Genomic DNA, 21,400 nt, shown 5'->3' on the forward strand with positions numbered 1-21,400 from the left:
TTACTCAAAATTATTTAGTTATGATTTTTGTTTGTATTTTCTTTTCATATTTCGCCCGCGTGGACAACACTTTCAAAATTCCCAAAACCTCTGCTCTCTGTGTCTCTCACTCACTCAGCCAAAGAAACTCCTTCTCATGAAGAATGGAAAACCCTAAGACCCTATACCTCTCCTTCTCTAAATCCAATTCCAACTTCAACCACAGTGACCTTCTCATTCTTTGCGAAATCCTCTTCGAAAATCTCGGCACCGCATTCCGAACTCTCTTCTCTGCCCTCCCTCTCTTCCATGACCGTCACGCTGCCGGGTCAGATCCGAATCCGGATCAGAATTCACGGATTTGGCCGCTTGTTGAAGATGCTGCTATCCTTCTTCGCTGCTGCATGGTTTCTCTGACACTCCTTCACTCCGACCAGAAGTTCCTCGTCGACAAGACGCGTTTTCTCCACCGTGCACCCCACGCCTTCGTCTCCGTCCACGTCGCCAATTGCCGCCTGCGCTTCCGGAACTTCGTCTCAGGTGCTGACGTGGAACTATCCGATTCTTGCCGTCTGTTTCTGTGTGCGCTGCTAGAGGCAAGGCTACTACCTGCAACTGCCTAGCTTCTGCTTTTGTGGCTATGTTCTCTGCCTGATTAATGTTTCTGATGTTTAATTTAGGATTGTTTATTAATTTAAATTGTTTTGTGGAGCCTGTGATTTTGTTTCTTACTTGAAAATTTGGGTGCATTGATTACACATTGCGGTCGAGAATATTAGCAATAGCCACGTCTTCTTTTGATAGCTTTAGTTGGTTGCATGGATTCAACTATACGGTTTCGACTGTAGTAAAAGCAATATTTTGTCCCTTAGAATAACTCAGAGGAAACCGTAAAGTTCTAGTGGCTTCTCTGAAGGTTTTATGAAGTTTTAGACTTTTGTCTTAATTGGACTAGCTGTTTTTGGTTCACTTTGATTGTGGAAGGCCTATTATTTTCCTTTGACGTTACCAAATCAGCGTAGATAAGTGTCTACGTCTTTTCTTCAGTGCAGTCTTCTCTATATATTGTCATTGGCGCTTATTTGTTCTGATGACCAGCCTCATGGTGTCGATGCGCAACAAGATTCAGCTTTGAAAATATTTTCTTTCAGTTTGTTTGAAGTTTTAGTTTCAATTTGCTTACCATTAATTTTAGTTGTAGTTGCAAATGCAATATTCTTGTCACAGCTATCCAAGTTTTTGACGTTTGTAGTCATATTTTCTATATATATTAGCTGTTTTATTAACTTCCAAACACAAACATGTATAGAAATGTTATGATTCATGTCCAACTAAACTTGAAAGTTATTTCAGGTTTTTGCAGATGAGCTTCTAAGACATCAAACTTTAAGAAGCTATCTCATGCTTGTCGATTCAGTATCTTCCATGGGTGAAAAGCTTTTTGTGCACAATTCCATGCATCATGATTTTGCAAGTGTTTTGTTGGTGATAGCTGTCCATTTTAATCTGTCAGTTTCTAATGAGAATGCTTTTGAGAATTTTGTCAGTAGATTATTTTTGCATTGTGACAAGGATTCTCGATTTCCTGGACTTAGCCCTGCACCTGCCATATCATTGCTTATGGACCCTACTATGCCTTCTGCACCAAAGATGTTCCAGGCACATGTAATCTCCTTGGTTTCTGAAGCCATTGATGCTGGCTTAGATTCCACTAGTTTGGCTCCTAATATTAACTGGTACTTAATTGGATTCCAAAAAGCTGTTGTTTTGTACTCTATGCACATTACTCATTTGCAAATTGATAATTTTTACTCCAAATCGAAATGTGGCTATGATTTGTCCCAGCATAAGAAGCATCATCCAACATTTCAATCTTCTATTCTGCAAGTCACAAATAGCAAATTAAACCAAGTCTTATTGCTGTCAGATAATTCATGCAAAATATCCTCCAAAACAAAAGCCAACATTTTGGCCGATTGCATTGCTTTTATGAAAGGGAAGCAGTGCATATTTGCTGATTCATGCAGGGGCATGGCTGACTCAATTTTGGAAGGCCTAATTCATCGAGCTTTCTCCCAATATCCTTCTAGAGATGGTTTTTGTGTAAAGGAAAATACCAGTGCCAGAGATATATGTCTTCTTGCATCCATATTGAAGTTCATGGGTGTTTCGTTGATGCAAGCGATTAAGTGTCTAAATAATAGTGGTGCTTCAGGTTGTTTGAAAACCATGGAAAATACCTCTCTCCACGAGAAATATGGTTCATTGATCAGCCATGTTCGCCATTTTCAAGAAATAAAGTTTTGCTTACCCTTTCAAGCGTTTTTGTGTGATTTGATGAAAATGCAACAAACAAGTCACAGTGTCTCAAAATCGATGATTGTGCATTTCTCTGGCTTGCTATATATAAGTTTTAGTAGTGAGCTACATTTGTTGGCAAAGGGGTGTATATATGTAATTATGGCACTGATGTCTCTCATTGCTTTTGAAGAAGGGGATTTAGTTTCTTTAGATCCATTAAGGCATGGACGACTGAAATCTTGCTCCATTGTAGTCCAATCTAATAATACTGAAGAGGTGAAGTGTGCTTTCAGTTCTCTTGTTCTTGAATTAAGTTTGGTTTGTATGTTGTTCTTAAATCGTTGGTGAATTTGCAGGGGGTCGGATATGGAGATAAAGAATCTATCTACAAAGTTGTAGAGCAGTTCATTGGAATTCAAAAGGAAAATTTAAGGTACACATTGTTTCTAAATTGTAATCGAGTTTGGCCTTTTAGGTGTTGGCATTTGTCTTTGAAAAGAAAAAGGAAATGTCATGCAATTAGTCCGATGAATTATAATGTAGCTGAAATGAAAAGATAGAGAAAAAGTGCCTTCGAGTCAATACTGTTCAGTTTTAGTGCTATTGTTATTCTTTTCATGAGTTGTTGAGGTTTGAACCAGCTTCATAAATTGCTTGATGAAGTAATTACAGTTTTGTTTAAGTGAAAAGGTTCCTGCAGGATACCTGATAGTGTCCCTTCTGCCTTTATATTTTACAGATCAGGTTCTGCCACCTCCTACACCTGCAATAGGGAAGCTTTCCTTGATTGCATACTAGGAAACCCCAAAGAACTCGATGATTATGATGAACTTGTGGACTTCGTTGTCTGCACCACAGGAAAAGATTATTTCAGCTGGTTGAATAACCGCACACGATATCGAAAACAGAGACACGAGAAGATGATAGATCAAAGAAAGATTAAGAAGAAAGCAGTCATGAATGGAAAGTCTTGTAAGCGTCAGAAAATGGGTAGGTCTACCAAGCGTCAGATTTGGAAGTGATGTTTATATTTGATTGATGATTTCATGTAAAAATATGTTAATGTATATGCGATCTATTAATAGGAGGAAAAACAAAAACTTGCCTTCAGATGTGAACTTTTAAATTTGGTCACAAAGAGTCTAACAACTCAACCATAACTCTTTCATCCAATGTGCACATTAGTTTTGTTGTACGCAATTCGCATATCGGTTCACCTCGGAAAAAAGCGGCATAAATTCAAATTAGGTACTGTCTGCTCTAGCCGCTAGGTATGCGCAAATGACATTTGTGTAAACTAGCAACTAGCGACATTTGTGTAAACTAGCAACTAGATCAAGCTATTGGATTAACTTAAAGAAAGCATTTATAATACTGATTTAGAGGATAATATTGATATAATTTAGATTTAATTATTGTGTTAATTTTTATAATTGTATTAAATTTATAATTAACTTTATTTTTTTTTATCAATTAGATTTTATATTACTTTTAATTTTGTAATTAAATTTTTTTAATTTAAAAATGTTAAAATTAATAAAATATTTTTTTCAAAAATATATGATCAAAGATCTAATTAAATTTTTAATTATAGATATTTTTAATTTATAGAAAAATAGTCAATTCTAATATGTTTTATATTGATAATGACATAATTATAAAATTAAAAGTAATATAAGAGCCTAGTTGAAAGAAAAAGTATAGAAATTTAATTATAAATTTAGTAAAACTATAAGGAGTAACAGTGTAGTTAAATCTATAATTTATTATGATTTATATTGTATTTGATTTTATTGTTCAATATAATATAATTTAATTCAATACAGTGCTAATCACGATTATTTGATGCAGTATCAGAATTGGTACTTGCTTGACTAGGAACAATATTCTCTAATCTTGAACGAAACCCCTCCCTAAATTACAACTAGATAAAGATAAGTTAGTACATGACCATCACTAGCAACAAACATTAGAACTTGTAGTCAACAATCATCAGTTCATCACCATAATTTGTATTCTGTATAAATAAATAATACCGAACATAAGAACATTTCTCTAACCCTAACCCTTCATCTTTGGTGCCATCTCTAACCCTTCATCAAGAGGAAATAATTAATTAATTACAAATTTACAAGAGGAAACTCTAACCCTTCATCTTTGGTGCCATCTCTCATGGACTATTTCGACAGGTAATAATTAATTAATTACAAATTTACAATCTTTACAGAATTTTCTTTTTATTTTTTCTTTATCTCTGTCTTTTTTTATAATAGTATTACCAACTTAAACCAATGCATTTTCATTCTCATTTAATTTAGAGAACATTGACCATATGTGTTCGTTGATCTACATTGATTGATGAAGACAAATAAGCTATAAAATTTAAGATAAATATTCACTCTTCTCAATATATATAATTAATTAATTATCTTCAAGGTAGCCCCTCAAAATTCAACAAACTCTAAATTCAGCTTCCTCCAAGTTCCAACATTCACAATTTTAAACTCCAATTATTTATTTTCAACTTAATACACATTTATAACACATATATATCTAATTTAATACTCAAAGTTCAAATTTAATAAAATTAAAATAGAATTATCATATCCTCACCTTACCCAAGTTTTACATAAGCAAGAGTTAATGTTTTTCTCAAACTAATTGGATCCTAAAACATCAGAAATAAAAGAAATTCAACATTCCTATTCAAAAGTTCAAGAATTGGGGGAAAAGAAGACTAAGTGTGAAATAACAAGTTACATATGAAATTGTTTCGGAAAGTTGCCGTAAGGGTTCGGGAGTGTTTTCTTCTCCCTGGTGCTTTCACGCTGCTTACAGGTGAAATGAGGAAGAAAAAGGCTTTCGGGCTCATTTAATATGTTGGTCCAGTTGGGCCCACGGCCCAATTAAACCGGTTTGGCCTGTTCGGTCCAATCTGGGACTGTTTTTTTTTTTAAATTGGTGTCAAAATTCTCGTTTCGATGAGCTCTATCCTAATTTGATATAATATTCACATTTCTAATCTTCCTTATTAAAAACTAATTTATTGACTAATTATCTACTAATTTAACCGGGGTTTACACCAACCACCCTAAGATAAAGGGGGCGGTTATCCACCTTCTGAAGTGGGACTACTCCAACAGTGGTTATTGGATCACTATTATAAATACATTGACACTCCTCAGGTATCTCTAAACTCCAATATATTCCAAACCTGCTTAATCCCTTGCTAACTTAGGCATCAGAGTGTCTTTGCAGGTACCACCCTCCATTTTTTCATACAAGTCGGACGGCGGCTCCCAAACACGAATCAAGTCGGAGATCGCCCTCCACTGACGTTTGGGCCAACCCTTCAAACCCAATCTACCTATTTCAGGTTACCCACATAACAGATACTATGTCATGAAATCATTCCTTCCAAACACTTAAATTGATAGAAAGAGACAATATTAATGGTTATATTTTTAATATTTTTTTATAATATCTCTATATCTGATAGTCCAATACTAATTCATTACGAATTTAAACTCTATTTAAAAATTTGCTCTTGAAGAAAGGGTAAATAACTGAATATATTTATGTTTTTTTTTTTTTTTTTTTTGGTAAAAGAATATATTTATGTTGATGGTGCATTCCTGAAGAAATGAAAAATGTTTCAGTTGAATATTTGCCAACCAAAAACTGAAATCCATAAATCCAAGGTCTTATTAAATCAGGTAACCCTTCCAAAAATGGACCATTCTAAGCTGGGCCTTAAGGTTCCAAAAATGGACCATCCGAAGTCATACCTAAGTGATAATGAGCATAATTTATTGGGCTTCAGGTTCGTTTGAATACCCACAACAAATAAAAAAATCCATATAATTTATGTCATTTTAGTTGAGAAGTTCTTATGCACTTCTTGAAACATGAATTAAATTAAGTTGAATTACTTAAACTTTTTATAATAGGACCGGAGTGTTAGTAGTCCAATCTATAAAAAAACATAACTTTCATCAAATTCCTGATTATGATTACTATTATTTGTGTTTTTTAATTTTTTTAATGTTGCTCTTCTGTTAGTTGAAACAATTTGTTTCTTGAAGACTTGAACTATGAAATTCTTAACTTTATTAATTGTAGCTCTAATACTACATTACTTGTTATAAGCTTGCCTCTAACGATACGAAAATTAATAATAAAAAACGTAATAATGTTGAAAAAGACAGAGTAAATAGTTGAACATTTTATATTTATTTGTTCAAATCTATTTAATTTATAAAATTGATTTTCTATTGATGATTTTATTTTAAGGGATGCATGATACTAATTCCCACCACGCTACTCTTATCTCCCATAAGAAGCAAGAGAAAAATCAACGCCTCATTATATATGAATTTCTGATTTTTTTTTTAAGTATATATATTAATACATATCTCGACACATACATCCCAAGTGTGAAATATAACATAAACAGAGAAAATAATGAAAATATAAATAAATCAAATTATTTTTAAAATTTATTTGATAGTATATATATCGCCCAATTATACATGAATTTCATCATTAGATAGAAAAAGAGAACTATTTAACTTGCAAAGTCTTAATAAATAAATAAATAAAAACGCTAGTATGGACAAAAAGAAAAGCCGTAAGTAACTTTATTAAAGTATTGTATTATTAATTCTTTTGTCAGCAATTATTGTGGCTTTAATAATGAACAGATAAAGATGATAGGGATACATGCACACTGAACCATTTTGAGAGTGAAGAACAGAATGATAGTTTGTTCTTAAAATTAAATATACAGCTATGGAGTATGGACTATGGTATATCATTTATTTTCTGCTGAGATTATATATGATATATGATTAAGTATTTTTATAATATTTTAGAAATTTTGAGGGAAAAATATATTTTATTAATATTTCCTTTTTCTTTTAAGAGAGAAATGAATGTGCAGATCAAATAATATAATAATAAAGAATGGTGAGTCAATAAATATAAATTGTGGCATACATATGACACAATGAGTCAAATAATACAAATATGGAAGACAATATAATGAAATATTTTATATATATATAAAATCAATGGTGGTGTTATTTTTATTATTATTATTAGTATACACCGTTTGTAATTTGACAATGGATTTTAGTTTCCATTCTCATTTATTGTATGGCCTCTAATTCCTGTCTCTCATTTGTGTGATAGTATATATTATGGCTAATCATTTTTATTTTTATTATTCTTTTTTGTGGCTATTTTTTTTTTTATTATGATGCTATATTGTGTGGCTAATCTTATGTTTAAGAGTTTCAATTTGATGGGATAGCAACAGAGAAACCAACAAATTATAAAGGGGAGAAAAAGGTTACAAGGGGCCAATAAATTAAAAGTGACGTTTCATATTTTGATGATTTTGATTTCCAGTTTTTCAATTCATGTAATCAAATTTATATTTTAAAATGACTACTTAATAGAGATGTATATCATAAAAAAAAAAAAATTATTTTTAGTAACATGATAAATAGATAATTAATTTTATATGGTAATAATTTTGAGATATATTTTGTCTTAAAAAAAAGTAAATTTGTTTTTTCAATTCTAAAGAAAGTATATTTCGGCAAAAAGAAAAACATGGAATACGCTAGTTTAAGTCAGTACAAAAAATATATCAAATAAAATAATAAAATAATTCGAATCTTATAATATATCATGTTCTTCTGAGATTAAATATAGAAATTTTTTTTTATAAACATAGAATTAATGAGTAAATTATAAGTAAAGAATAAATGATAATTAAGAATAAATTATAATTAATAATGAATAATTAAATTCGAATTATATATAATTCATATTGCGTAACAGATCAATAATATATTATTATTGTTTTTCCTTGCAGATAGATTGTGACAACAAATTAAACTAAATTTAAAAATCAAACTTATTAGATAAATTATTTTTCATCAAAATTATATTGAATTGATAAAAATGTGAATCTAATGCATTCTTTCTTTTAAGTTTTATCTCTGTTTTTTTTATTATTATTATTATAATTTAACTCAAAATTGTGTAACAATGTTAGGATGTAAAAATATCATTTTCCCTTGGCTTCAAATCAGCAACTTAATTTTAAAAAAAGAAGAAAAAAAGAACAGAAATAGACAAAAACAAGAAACATGGCATGGCTGATTCATGATGATAATGGAGGAATGATTTGGTACCACAAAACTCTAAGATATGGTGGCGATACAGAGAATATATGCAGCAGGTTCCGGAGTTTGATGAGTGAGACAGTGGGAGACATTCCCCTCGCTCTTATAATACCTTTACATTATTATTGAATATTGATTGATTGATATTTGATAATAATGTGCATTCTTATACTTAATACTGTTATAACTTCACAAAAATATTATTTATATATTAAAATTAATCTTAAAATTATATATATATATAACATAATTGATATTTTTAATTTATATTAATTTGCTTATATTTTTATCAGTTTGTTATCAAGTAGTAAGATATTGGATAATTTATTTAATTTCAATTATAATTCAAATTTAATTTATGAATCAAATTTTTTGAACTATTATTTTATTTAAATTTTAAATTCTAAAATTTATCTTAAATTTTAAGCCATAATTCTAAATTCTAAATAATAAAAAAATTGAAAAAATAATTTTACAATAAAAAATAAAGGATAAGTATTATTTTGGATCCTAATATTTAAGGTCAGAATCGAAACTGTTTTCAACGTAATTTTTTATTTAAAATCGTCTTTAACGTTTTATTTCATATTAAAATCATTCTTTTTAATAAAATTTTTAATTTTATTACTAAATTACTCCTATTTTAATAAAAAAATATAAAATTAAAAAAAAAAAGAAAAGAAAAGACGCGAGGGAGAGGGGAGAAAGGGAAAGGGAAAAGGACGCGAGGAAGCGGGAGGAAAAGGGGAAAAGGAGAGGGGGAAGGAGAAGGGGGAGGGGGGATGGCACCGGCGAAGATTGGAGCTGCCGTCGCCGTCGCGAGCCATGAAGAGAACTTCTGTTTCTGCACCGCTGCTCCTCACTACCGCGTTTTCGCCACTGCACCTCGCCACTACATCTCTTCGCTTCTGCTTTTTGCTTCGGCCTCTGTTTTCTGCTTCTGCTTCTATTTTTACTTTTAATCTGATTTTGATTTGTTATTTTCTGATTTCATTGTTGTTGTGTGTTAATTTGGTTGTTGAATTTGATGTTGTTGTTTCTGGATTTGATGGGAGTAAAGGAGATAGTGGTGGTGGAGTAAGGGAGGTGGTGGTGGTGGTAAAGGTGTTGGTGGTGGAGGAGGATATTTTTGTCTGTAAAAAATTAAAAGGACGATTTTAATACGAAATAAAACGTTAAGAACGATTCTAAATAAAAAATTATGGAGATCACTTTAATAAAGACACTAAAAATGTCTTTTTTTAAAGATGTTTACATGTGTCATATTATTATTAAATATCTTTATTAAACTGGTTAATAATTTATTTTTTAATAAACCAGAACAAAATCGGTTTATTATAGCAATAATAATAAACTTAATTGTTTACATTATAATTATTAGATCCGATTTGATCTGATCGAATTACACAATCTAAGTTGAATATCTTTAAACTTTTTGATAAAAAGATAAATATATCCCTAATTTTTTATTTTGTGGACATTTAAATCCCTAAAATTTTAAAAATACAATTAAATTTCTAAAAAAAATGAGTTTGTTGTTATTGTTATAAAAAAATCGCTTTGATTCTAATTTGTTAAGAAATTTAAACTAATCAGTTTATTAATACGTTTAATAATAATGCGAAACGTAAGTGTTTTTACAAAAAAACTGTTTAAACATCGTCATGGGAGCATTTCCTAAAAATTATATTAGAAACAATTTCGATTCTGATCCTAAATATTACGGACCAAAATAATATTTATCTTACTGTAACCAAATTAAAAATTAGTTTCCTACCAAATTCCTTTGAAAAATTATCTGAATTATTGACGGGTGAGTTGTACCTATGATAACAGATTTTTTCTTTAGAAAAAGGAAATCGAAGTCACTAGAAAGACACCATATTAATAAGATGATGAGTGATGGCACTATATTATTAATATCAAAAATATTATTTATACACAAAATTAATTATTAATATATTTATATATAAATACATAAATATTTTAAATTATTTTTAATATATATTTTTATTAATAATTAATTTTAGTGACTAATTTTAGTGTAGACAAAGTCGAATTAATATAATAGAGTGTATAAAATAATAGGATGATGATTCACTCCTTTCCCCCTATCGGTTGTCTTTGTTTAAACTATCTATCGTTTCTTAATTAAGTCTATGTTCACATAATGAGAACGTGTAATTAATTACTAATAAGCTTGAAAATGAGGCCAACTTTCCTTGTCAGAGTTTTAACTTATCCTCATCATATATATACTTCGCATCAAGGTCGTTGGACAAGGATCACTAGTTAAAGTCCATTAGGGTTAGTTATAGTATTATCATCATAAATTAGATGTGTATAAAATAAGTTCAAAGAAACAACTTATTTACATTATATTATATTAGTGTATAAATATTTACTAATCCACTTTTCTATATATAAAGGTGTATAATAACAATAATAATAATATAAAAAAAAGTCAATATAATAGATAATTTATATATTCTAATAATTAAGAGATTCTGTGTTTAAATATTACAAATAATAACATTTTTTAAATATATTTTAAAAGGAAATTTTTGTCTTTAAACAACTTATTATCTACAAATTTAAACTAATAAAAAATATATGAATAATTATTTTTTTTTAATAAATCTATTTACACAAAAGATTTTTAAAATTTGAAGCCTTAAAGTGTGATTATATAACTTTTTTTTGTTAGGTTGTCTTATATTAATTATTTTTTCTTTTATAGATAACAATAATTGAAATTTAAACTTTAGATCATAAATTTTTGTACTATATTATAAAATTATTTATCTCAAAAATTAAAACTCTTAAATTTTTGAATATTCTGATATTGTAGCGTAGCTCGCAATAAAAGGACAAAGAAGTGAGAAGATTGAAAAATTTTAGTCAAAATCTTCTCTTACGCAAGCATTGGCTTTTCCTTTATTTGGTTTTTGCGTTGGTGATGTTGGTCCCCTCCAAAGAAAATTCCGAGTCCAAAGTTTTGCTTATTAATTAGCTCATGCATACATGATTATATTGAATACCGCAGGAGAAAATGTTAAAGAGATTATTCAAATTTATTATTTTTAGTTATTATTTATTAGTATTATTTTAATTTTTTAATTTAATAATTTAATAATATATTTTATTTTATATTTTTAAATAATAATAACTAATTAATAATAAAAATAATAAATTTTGATAATTTTTTAATATTTTTGAAACTGAAAATTAAGAATAGTCAATGATGACGATGTGCTATCTGGGTTGGAGATTCCAGCCATTCCAGATTGCTATGGATTAGGGATGTCAATGGGGCGGGGCGGGGGCGGGGGATGCCTCCCTGCTCCCCATCCCCGCCCCCAGAATTAATCCCCATCCCCGCCCCATTCCCCGCCATGGGGGAATAATTGTCCCCATCCCCATTCCCCGCGTTCCCCGCATTCCCCGCGGGGCCCCATTCCCCATCTCCCTATGTACATTCATATGAAAATTATAATAAAAAAAATCAAAAAACCAAAAAACAAACTACAAAATATTATTACAAACACACAAACATATCTTATCCAAGATTATAAGTCTAGAAATATAATATAGCAAATCATAGTCCATAAAATAAAATCTTGAACAATAGGGTTATGATTTTTCAATGAGTGAAATTACTAAAAGAACTCCTATATTAGAAATAAAGTAAGGGTTATTAAGTAAGTTAAAAGATTCGGGGAATTATCGGGGATGGGGCGGGGATCCCCGCTCGGGTCCCCGCGCATGTCTCGGGGGAATTTCGCTCCCCATCCCCATCCCCACGGGGAAAATTCCCCACTATTGGGGCCCCATTCGGGGCGGTCCCCGCGGGGATCCCCACCTCCTGGGGATTTTTGACACCCCTACTATGGATCGGAACTTCAATAATAAGCTTCAATCATTCTATTGTTTATTCTCTTGGCCAACTAGCTTTTAAGAACAACCGAGCTTTGTGTTGTGTGTATTGAAAATCAATCACTATCACTAAATAAATAATTATTATAAAAATATATTAAAATATAAAATATATATTAAAAATAAGTTAAACAATATATATTTATATATAAATACATAATAATTAATTTTTTATATGTATATATAGTATTTTTCATTTACAATAAAAATTTTGTGATTTAAAAAAATAGCATGTGCATATAAAAAATTATTTACTAAATTATTCAACATGTATTTATGTATAAATATATGTATTTTTTAATTTATTTTAATATATTATTTTATACTAATAATTAATTTAATAATTAATTTTTTGTATACAGAATAACATAATAACATAAAATTATTATATATCTACCTACCCAACTATATATATCGAGCTCCTACTCTCCAAGTCTTCAGTGATATCATTTTACACACTGGAAGAAATTAATTGTGAATCTAATTAATTTAGCTTGTACACGCTAGCTAATCATTTAATTAAAAAAGGAATTAAATGAGTCAACTAAATATATGTGGAAAAAAAATTAATGTAACTCTTATATTTTAAACAAAAATTTAAGGCATAATCATAATTGTCCTAAAATATAATATTGAAGTGTATCTGTATATGTGTAACTTCATATAGACTGTATCCTTCAATTCTCGGCCTTTCTCGTGGCCTAGCTGTCTTCCTTTAATTTCCTAATTAATATATGAAATAAGGGTCGTTATATGGCCAAAAAAAATTTGGATATGAATTTTTTATTTTTTATTTTTGTTATTCTTGAAGATGAAAACGTGAGTTTTAAATTTTGGGTGATAAACTCACTTTTCTATTTGTGGTAGGCGAGATATTTTTTATTTTTTATTTTTAAATTATTTCAAAAAATTTAAAAAGACATCTCGTTATAAGTGAAAATAGATTTTTTTATTTTAAAAAATTATTTGATAATGAACAAGAAAATTTTTTTTAATAAAAATATAATTTATAGAATTGACCAAATATTTTCAAACATTCGTATAATGCAAAAAGTTTTATGTTATTATAATAGTTTAATATTATTTGAAACCAAAATTTATCGATTTGTAACTAAAAGTAGTTAAAAAATTATTTTTGTTTTTACATAAAAAAGTTAACCTAACAAAACGAACACATTCATTCACTTTCTTTTATGTAGCTAAAATTGTGATTTTTTTTTTTAAGTGTTCAAAATGTAAGAGTATTAAAGTTTATAAACTTTTTTTGTGGAAGCAATAGATTAATATATATTAGTATAAATATATTTAGTTATTAATTATATAAGCATATATAACAAAGTATAATAATAAAATATAGATTTAACTAACAACGTAACACAAATAAATACATATATATACAATAAACAAATAAATATTCGCATGTAAATTAGTAATTAAACTATACTAATTTTAATGTAACAACAGTAAAAATTAATTATATTCAGTGTTAATCATTTACAACAAAATAATAACACTTATTATAAAAAAAATTATAATTCTTAGATAATAAAATAATAATTTACATATTGAGAATTGTATAAATGTGTAACAATACGTTTTTTTTAGACTTCAGTAAAATTATATTTCATACTATTTTTAAATATTTTTTAAATAAAAAATATATATTTTTATACCCTCACTTTAAATACTCAGCTTATAAATCTTTAAAATTAACACTAATAAAATATATAATACTCTCTACCATTTTATTCTAACTCATTTTTATATAAAAAAAATCACTCTCCTAACATTTTTACTAACTTGCTCCAATAAATCACCAAAATTTTTATCTGCAATACTAACATTTTACAAGATAGAAAAACACTACTAAAAGAAAAAAAAAAAAAAAAAGTGCTTCTTATATAATAAGAGGAGGAGAAGATAGCATACTATATAGACAACGCGTGTCTATTTCAGTACTTCTTAGCATTTCGCAATACACGACAATGCAGCAAATGTGTGGCGGTTCAAGGGCATCTCACAATGGGCGAAATTGTAATGTAAGTTTTTCGTTGATGACGAAAAACACAACTCATCATATACGCGTTTATCTGTTCACGGTCTCACTCACATCCACAACACCAATAATAAATTAATACAATAAATAATTTTTGTATATATGTATATATATGTAGGGGATCATTATATTCTTGTTTATATATAATACATTAATTAATTAATACTACTACGTTAGATACTAATATACTATTATCATTTTGAGAACATTGTCAACCGTAGGTAAGGATATATAGCTTATTATTATTACATTTGTAGGCACGTTAGTTATGATACCGTTACTGTTGTTAAAAATTAGAACAAATCCACGACAAATACTCTTAATATCATAGTTGTAAGAACCGAATCGGTGATCGAACCGGTCAGATTACTGGTTTACTGATTTATTGGTTCAACCAATAAACTGTTGGTTAAACCAATAAAATCGATTTCACGTAAATAAAAAAATATAAAATACTAAAAATAGTCATAAACTTAATAAATTCAAAATACATATCTTTAGTTCTTCACCAACATTTTAAAAACAACCAAGTTTCAAAGTCTAAATATAACTAATACAAAGATAAACATTAAATTAGTTAGTACTAGTACATTAGTATCTTAATTAAACACAATAAGGACAACAATTCATAAACTACATCCAACGAGTGATTTCGAAGTCGGCAAGTTGCTCTTCATTTGACAAATGTGGGGCTACATCCTGATTGGTTTCATTTTGATTTGTATTTTCCACATAATTATTAGCTCTATCATCATCCCGATCATCTTCCAAATCCAATTGATCTAGCATTATAGATAATGTTTCACAAATCAAGATAAAAAATAATATAAAACATGTTATAAGGCATACGAAAATCATAGTTGATCATAATTCATAAATAAATAAAAGCATACCTAAATCATCTAAAGGTGATTGAAGAGACATATCTGCAAGATCATTTCGTAAAGCATCAACTTTTTCAGGAGTTAAAAATGGTGGTGAATCTTCCAGTATCCATTCCGAATGATCCTCAAATGTATCAAGATAAATTGGATCATAAACTTGATTTCTCATTTGGTTCCTATGTTATCAATATATTTCGTTACTCATGTGATGATTAAGATTTTAAAATAATGCTTTCAACTTAAAACAATCAAGAAAGTACCTTTGTTGTAACCTTAAGTTGTAATGAACATAAACAAGATCTTTAAGTTTTTGATGCTCTAACCGATTCCTCTTCTTTGAGTGAATGCGTTCAAAAATACTCCAGTTACGCTCACAACCTGAAGAGCTACAAGTTTGGCTTAAAACACGAATAGCCAACTTTTGCAAATTTGGTGCTCCACAACCATAAGATTCCCACCATTGATCTTAACATAAAAAATAGATAAATAATTTATCACAATCATAAATATTACATAATAAATACATCACAATCATGAAAGACCAAATTTATGAAGAAATTCACCTGGCATAACAGTGGTTCGTTCACGTATTGCAGAGGGTATTCCAAAATCTTGCTCAGCATTCTTAAAGATCCTCTTCTCACTTGTCAGCTTAGAATTCAATACAGGATCATCATAAGCATATTTCTCAATGACATCCAACAAGCCAGAAATTGTTTGTTTGTGCTTTTCAAATTCTTCAGCATTAAATCAAAAAGCTGGATTTAACCAATAACCAGCGGCATGGAGATTTTTCTTAAGTTGTGCATCCCAACGGGTATCTAAAATCTTCAAATAAGGATCAGCAACCCTCTTTCTTTTCTGAAACCTCTTCACTATTTCTTCTCTAGCCTTATGATAAGCTGAATACAGAAAACCCATGGCAGCTCTGTCTTCACTATCCACAATACGTAAAACACGAACAAGTGGCTCAGTAAGCTTAACAATATCAGTGCATTGACTCCAAAATTTAGAATCCAAGACTTGATCCACAAATTTCTTAGCTTTGGCTTCTTTGGAGTAAGCTGAGCTTGTCCATTCTTTAGAGGTCACTATAGCTCTCAAAGGATCCTTTTGAGCTAAAATACTTTGCAAAGCAATGAAATTAGTAGCAAACCGAGTTGGAGCTGGACGAAGTATTTCCGGCCCACCTGTAAACTTTCTCATCAAGAACAGTGGATAGCAATGATTATAGATATACTTAGTGATCATTGAAGCTTGTGACACAGTTTGACTCACTTCTTGCAACTTCCCAATATCTTGAAACATCAGATTAACACAATGAGCGGCACAAGGGGACCAATACAATTTAGGAAACTCATCCTCCAACAACCTTCCTGCAACAACATAGTTTGCAGCATTGTCCGTTACAATATGCACAACATTCTCAGGACCAACAAACAATACAACATCCCTAAACAACTTAAACAAAGTTTCAACAGTTTTTGAGACATTAGAAGCATCAACTGACTTTAGAAAAATAGTTCCTTTAGGATAATAAACTAAAAAATTAATCAAAGTACGCCTACAACGATTAGTCCATCCATCGGCCATAATAGTGCATCCAGTTTGCTTCCAAATCTCACGATAACCATCAATCATTTTCCTCACATCCTCAACTAATTTACTCAACAAATACCCACGGACTCTTGGATTATTTGGCCCTTTATACCCTACACCCATGCTTGCAATAACATCAATCATTGGCTGATAATAAGCTGAATTAACCGCATTAAATGGAACAGAGGCATCCATCATTTATTTCACAATAGCAATATCACACTTCTCCACTATTTCTTTGCTTTGAAGAATGCTTTTGATATTTGGTTGAGCTCCGGGTGTTGTTGCCGATGGAAAATAGGATTGTAAACCTTTGACTTGTTTTCCTTTTCTAGAGATAGGTGCTGGAACTTGGATTTTTGTTGTTGTTGCATCTCATTACGTTTGATCTCGTCAAATTCTCTTTCAACATCATCACAAGCATTATAACTTTCTGCATATTGTTCTTGAGTTTTTCTTTTCTTGCTTCGAAGCTCTTCAATACTTTGATGGAATTGGTGTCTCACTGCAGCTGGCACCTTTCGACGAGACTCAATATCTCCTCCTTTTCCATCCAAATGAACCTTAAACCGATGAATTCCTCCACCCCTAATAAGCTTCTCACAATATATGTATAGCAAAATTGTTTTTCTAGACTCCACAACTTGTTTACAATGACCCCATGCAGGATCGGTTTTTGCTCTATTATTGTTTTTTTGGTTTCCGATTGATGCATCAGGAGTTGATCCTTGTTCTTGCGAAGATGGTGTTTCTAATGGTATATTCGCAGAAGCCATTCTAAAAGAATATGGATTATGGAGTAGCAAAACAGCAAAAGTATAAAACAATAGCAATCCTAAATTCCTTAATTCCTATTTCCTATTCAACAAGACAGCAACTTTAAAGGCTTAAATAGTTAAATTCACAGCAATCTTAAATAGTTACATTATTCATAGCAATCTTAAATATTCACGGCACAAGCATATTCATAACAGAACAACATTAGATTAACATTATTCATATTCAACACCTCAGTTTCAAGCATTAGTCAACAAGCATATTCATCCCAGAATAAATCAACAAAACAACAAGTTTTCACGTTTTCAACAAGCATATTCAACACAAAACAAATCAACAAAACAACATAATTCATAGATTCAAGCTTTCAACAAGCATATTCATCCCAAAAATTTTAAGTTTTCAACACAGAATATAATAACATAGGAGAAGTGCAGTTTGAGGTTGCTGGAGAACAGAGGAGAAGTGCAGAACAAGTGAACAACATTATTCATAAGTCATAACACTGTAACAGCAAGAAGTGCAGAACAGACTACAGAGGAGAACCAGAGCTAACCTGTTTGACAGAGCAGAAGAGCGCGGCAACGGCTAGGGCGACGGCGCCGGTGATGAGAGACAGTCGCGGGTCTGTCCTGTTCGGCTGTTCCTACTTCCTTAGTTCCTTCAGACTTCGGAGTTCAGACCGGCGGTGAGACGAAGAAGACGACAGCGGGCGGCTGGCGGCTGGCAGCAGTGGCTGGGTGAGTGACACTGTGACAGAGTGAGGTGAGGTGGTGGCGGAGAGGGTTAGCCGTTAGGGGATTAGGGTTAGGGGAAAAGTGAAAAGTGGAAGCTGGGAGTGGGGTTTGGGGGTACCGTGCGTATACGATTTCTTTTTTTTTTTTTATAAACCAAAACGACGTCGTTTTGGAAAATGAATTTTAAAAAAAAAAGCGCTTCCGAACCGGTCGGTTAACCAAAAACTGCCGATTTTCCGGTTTTTATCAAAACCAGCCAGTTCAACCCGGTTCTTAACGGTTCTCTTCTTTATCCGGTCATATCATTCAACCAGACCGGTTAGGGATCCGGTTCACCGGTTTTCCGGTCAAACCAGCCGATCAGGTCCGATTTTTACAACTATGCTTAATATACACTACTAAAATAACGGTCTATTTGATTTGGGTTTTTTATATTTTATTTTTATTTATAATATTTTATAAAAGTAAAATATGAATAGATAACAGAAAATATTTGAAAAATAAAAAAATAAAAGCACAAACTAGAAATACCCTAACTTGAAAGTAATATCAATTATATTATTATTGAACCCAACTTGAAAAATAGTAGCGTGTATATATATAAAGTATTAGTATATATTAATTTAGTGACGAATGTTAATTAATTCACGATTTCACGGGAAAAGTTAGGCGGCGTGCGATTATACTAAATTACTAATTGATATCTTAATTAACAATTAAGTGCTTTTTTATTCCTTAATCATGGAGCCATTTTGCGTATATTAAAATTGATCCGTCACCTTTTAACTTGATTTTTATTGTGTATTATAAGTTATAATTCGGCTTTAATTATTATTTATTCTGTAACTGACATCTTTATTATTAATTTAATGACCATTATTCTGACTTAATGATCAACGGTCATACCATCAACTCTATTAATCAATTCTATGTCTATAAAATGCACCAATTTCTATATACATTATAGATTCTATATACATTCTAGATATATTCTATATTCATAGAATTATTATAATATACAACACATGATAACTTCTATTTCATGTCTTACATTCTATATTCATAAAATTATTATTATACATCTTAAACACTTACTGACTTGAGCGTCGGAATGTCTTTTGCAAGTACCCACCCTCTTATTCTCTCCTTGCCAACGTATAACTCATCCCGACGAGAAGCTTGAAGACATTCATCGACGGACGAGCTATACACCGGCCAAACTCAACAAGAACAATTGGCGTCGTCTGTGAGGAGCGTACTCCCCTCAGGTTCATAAAACTTGAATTACATTCAAATTTTTGAACCAATTTCAACAATTTTGTTTAAGATTTTATTTAATACATTTTATCAAATTTTAATCTAACGTATCATAATATTTCACATGTTATAATCAATCCGAGAACAAACTCGCCTTTTAACCAATCCGAAAAAAGAAAAAAAAAACTCGATTTTCAATCAATTCAAGTACAAATTCACCTGTCAATTTTGCTAACTTTTTCAAAGTTCTCTACTTACACAAGTAAAATTATATATTTTATTCAACATACTTATGCATTTATATTTTGTGTAACTAATATTTATTGATTTATTAGTTATATTCAAATTAAACCTCAATATATGTCCTATACAATAATAACATATATCAACCATGTCAATTGCATTTTTATTTTATTATGTATTATATTCTTATTGTTTAATGATTTCATTTATACAATTAAATGACGGTAATGATGAGTTCAAATCTTAAAATTGGATTCTATCGAAAATTAATTGTATATCAATTGTATATAACTGTTACACTATTTACTTTATGCTATTAACTTTTATGTTACTGTTTGTTTAATACAAAAAGTTAAGTAAAAACACATGCAAACATTCAAAATTTACTATTATTGCACGAGAAATATCCTTCGTCATACTGTAACGGCTAGAAACATTATACTAAATGTATAATTCAATAACTGTTATCTTATTGCTTTATTATCAAATTAAAGCATATCCTACAGAACAAAATTCATATATTCACATTTGGCATGTATGACATTCATATATGTCGTCTTCTTCTCTACAATTATCAACTTTCAAGGTATATTTTTTTACTTTGAACTATTTTACTTTTACAATATACATTATTCAATATATGTTGCGACTTTATACCTATTCATTTTCTCAATTTATCTTATTCATGCCATACCTTCATTATAAATTGTAAATATTCAATAACTAATTGCTTTGAGCGAGAAATTTATCAATAAGTTGTTGTGGGCCAGAAAAATTTCCAAGACAATTAACCATTATATCCTTGGATCATACAATCGATTCCGTCAATGGATATCTATCTCTGAACTTTTTAGTTCACATACAATCAAATGCTAAAATTGTTCTTAAGCGGAAAACTATTCCCCACACAACTATCTTGATTGAATGACTCTTATCACTCAATTATTTTTTGAATAAGTGCCGACATAATAACCCGACTAAGCTTGGGCTCACCATATCATTATTCACTTATCTTTTAACCGAGTTATAAATCATTTTATTTTCTAAGCTTAGCCTGGATCATATGATCGGTAGACAAAGCTTGGGGGCTATGATCCGTCACCTTATAACTCGGTTTTTATTGTGCATTATAAGTTATAACTCGGCCTTAATTATCATTCATTCTGTAACCGACACCTTCATTACCAACTTAATGACCATTATTCTGACTTAATGATCAATGGTAATACCATCAACTCTATTCATCAATTCTATGCCTATAAAAGGCACCAATTTCTATATACATTATAGATTCTATATACATTCTAGATATATTCTATATTCATAAAATTATTATAATATACAACATATGATAACTTCTATTTTATGTCTTACATTCTATATTCATAGAATTATTCTTATACCTCTTAAACACTTACTGACTTGAGTGTCGGA

The 21,400-nt window shown here is 30.1% G+C and overlaps 2 protein-coding genes across 2 annotated transcripts; one reads left to right on the top strand and one right to left on the bottom strand.

Annotated features, from left to right (window-relative positions):
• Positions 1 to 46: 46 nt before the first annotated feature.
• Positions 47 to 3,479, top strand: LOC107628913 (uncharacterized). Its single transcript, XM_016331545.3, has 4 exons — positions 47 to 575; positions 1,333 to 2,556; positions 2,637 to 2,713; positions 3,020 to 3,479. Exons 1-4 carry the CDS (start codon positions 144 to 146, stop codon positions 3,300 to 3,302), a joined length of 2,016 nt encoding a protein of 671 aa, XP_016187031.1. The 5' UTR covers positions 47 to 143; the 3' UTR covers positions 3,303 to 3,479.
• Positions 3,480 to 15,102: 11,623 nt separating this feature from the next.
• Positions 15,103 to 17,147, bottom strand: LOC148569719 (uncharacterized). Its single transcript, XM_088506603.1, has 5 exons — positions 16,169 to 17,147; positions 15,917 to 16,090; positions 15,614 to 15,818; positions 15,363 to 15,529; positions 15,103 to 15,251 (listed from the first exon to the last, which is right to left on the bottom strand). Exons 1-5 carry the CDS (start codon positions 17,145 to 17,147, stop codon positions 15,103 to 15,105), a joined length of 1,674 nt encoding a protein of 557 aa, XP_088362729.1.
• Positions 17,148 to 21,400: the final 4,253 nt, after the last annotated feature.

The sequence above is a fragment of the Arachis ipaensis genome, chromosome B3 (assembly GCF_059453495.1).
Source record: "Arachis ipaensis isolate K30076 ecotype BB chromosome B3, ASM5945349v1, whole genome shotgun sequence".
NCBI classification, from domain to species: domain Eukaryota; kingdom Viridiplantae; phylum Streptophyta; class Magnoliopsida; order Fabales; family Fabaceae; genus Arachis; species Arachis ipaensis.

Coding starts and splice junctions, on each gene's coding strand:
- LOC148569719 (XM_088506603.1), bottom strand. CDS start 17,147: ATGGATGCCTCTGTTCCATTTAATGCGGTTAATTCAGCTTATTATCAG. Junction 16,091..16,168: donor TTTGAAGATTTTAGATACCC/GTTGGGATGCAC, acceptor TTAATGCTGAAG/AATTTGAAAAGCACAAACAA. Junction 15,530..15,613: donor AACTTAAGGTTACAACAAAG/GTACTTTCTTGA, acceptor TTGATAACATAG/GAACCAAATGAGAAATCAAG.
- LOC107628913 (XM_016331545.3), top strand. CDS start 144: ATGGAAAACCCTAAGACCCTATACCTCTCCTTCTCTAAATCCAATTCC. Junction 576..1,332: donor TTCTGTGTGCGCTGCTAGAG/GCAAGGCTACTA, acceptor AAGTTATTTCAG/GTTTTTGCAGATGAGCTTCT. Junction 2,557..2,636: donor AATCTAATAATACTGAAGAG/GTGAAGTGTGCT, acceptor GTGAATTTGCAG/GGGGTCGGATATGGAGATAA.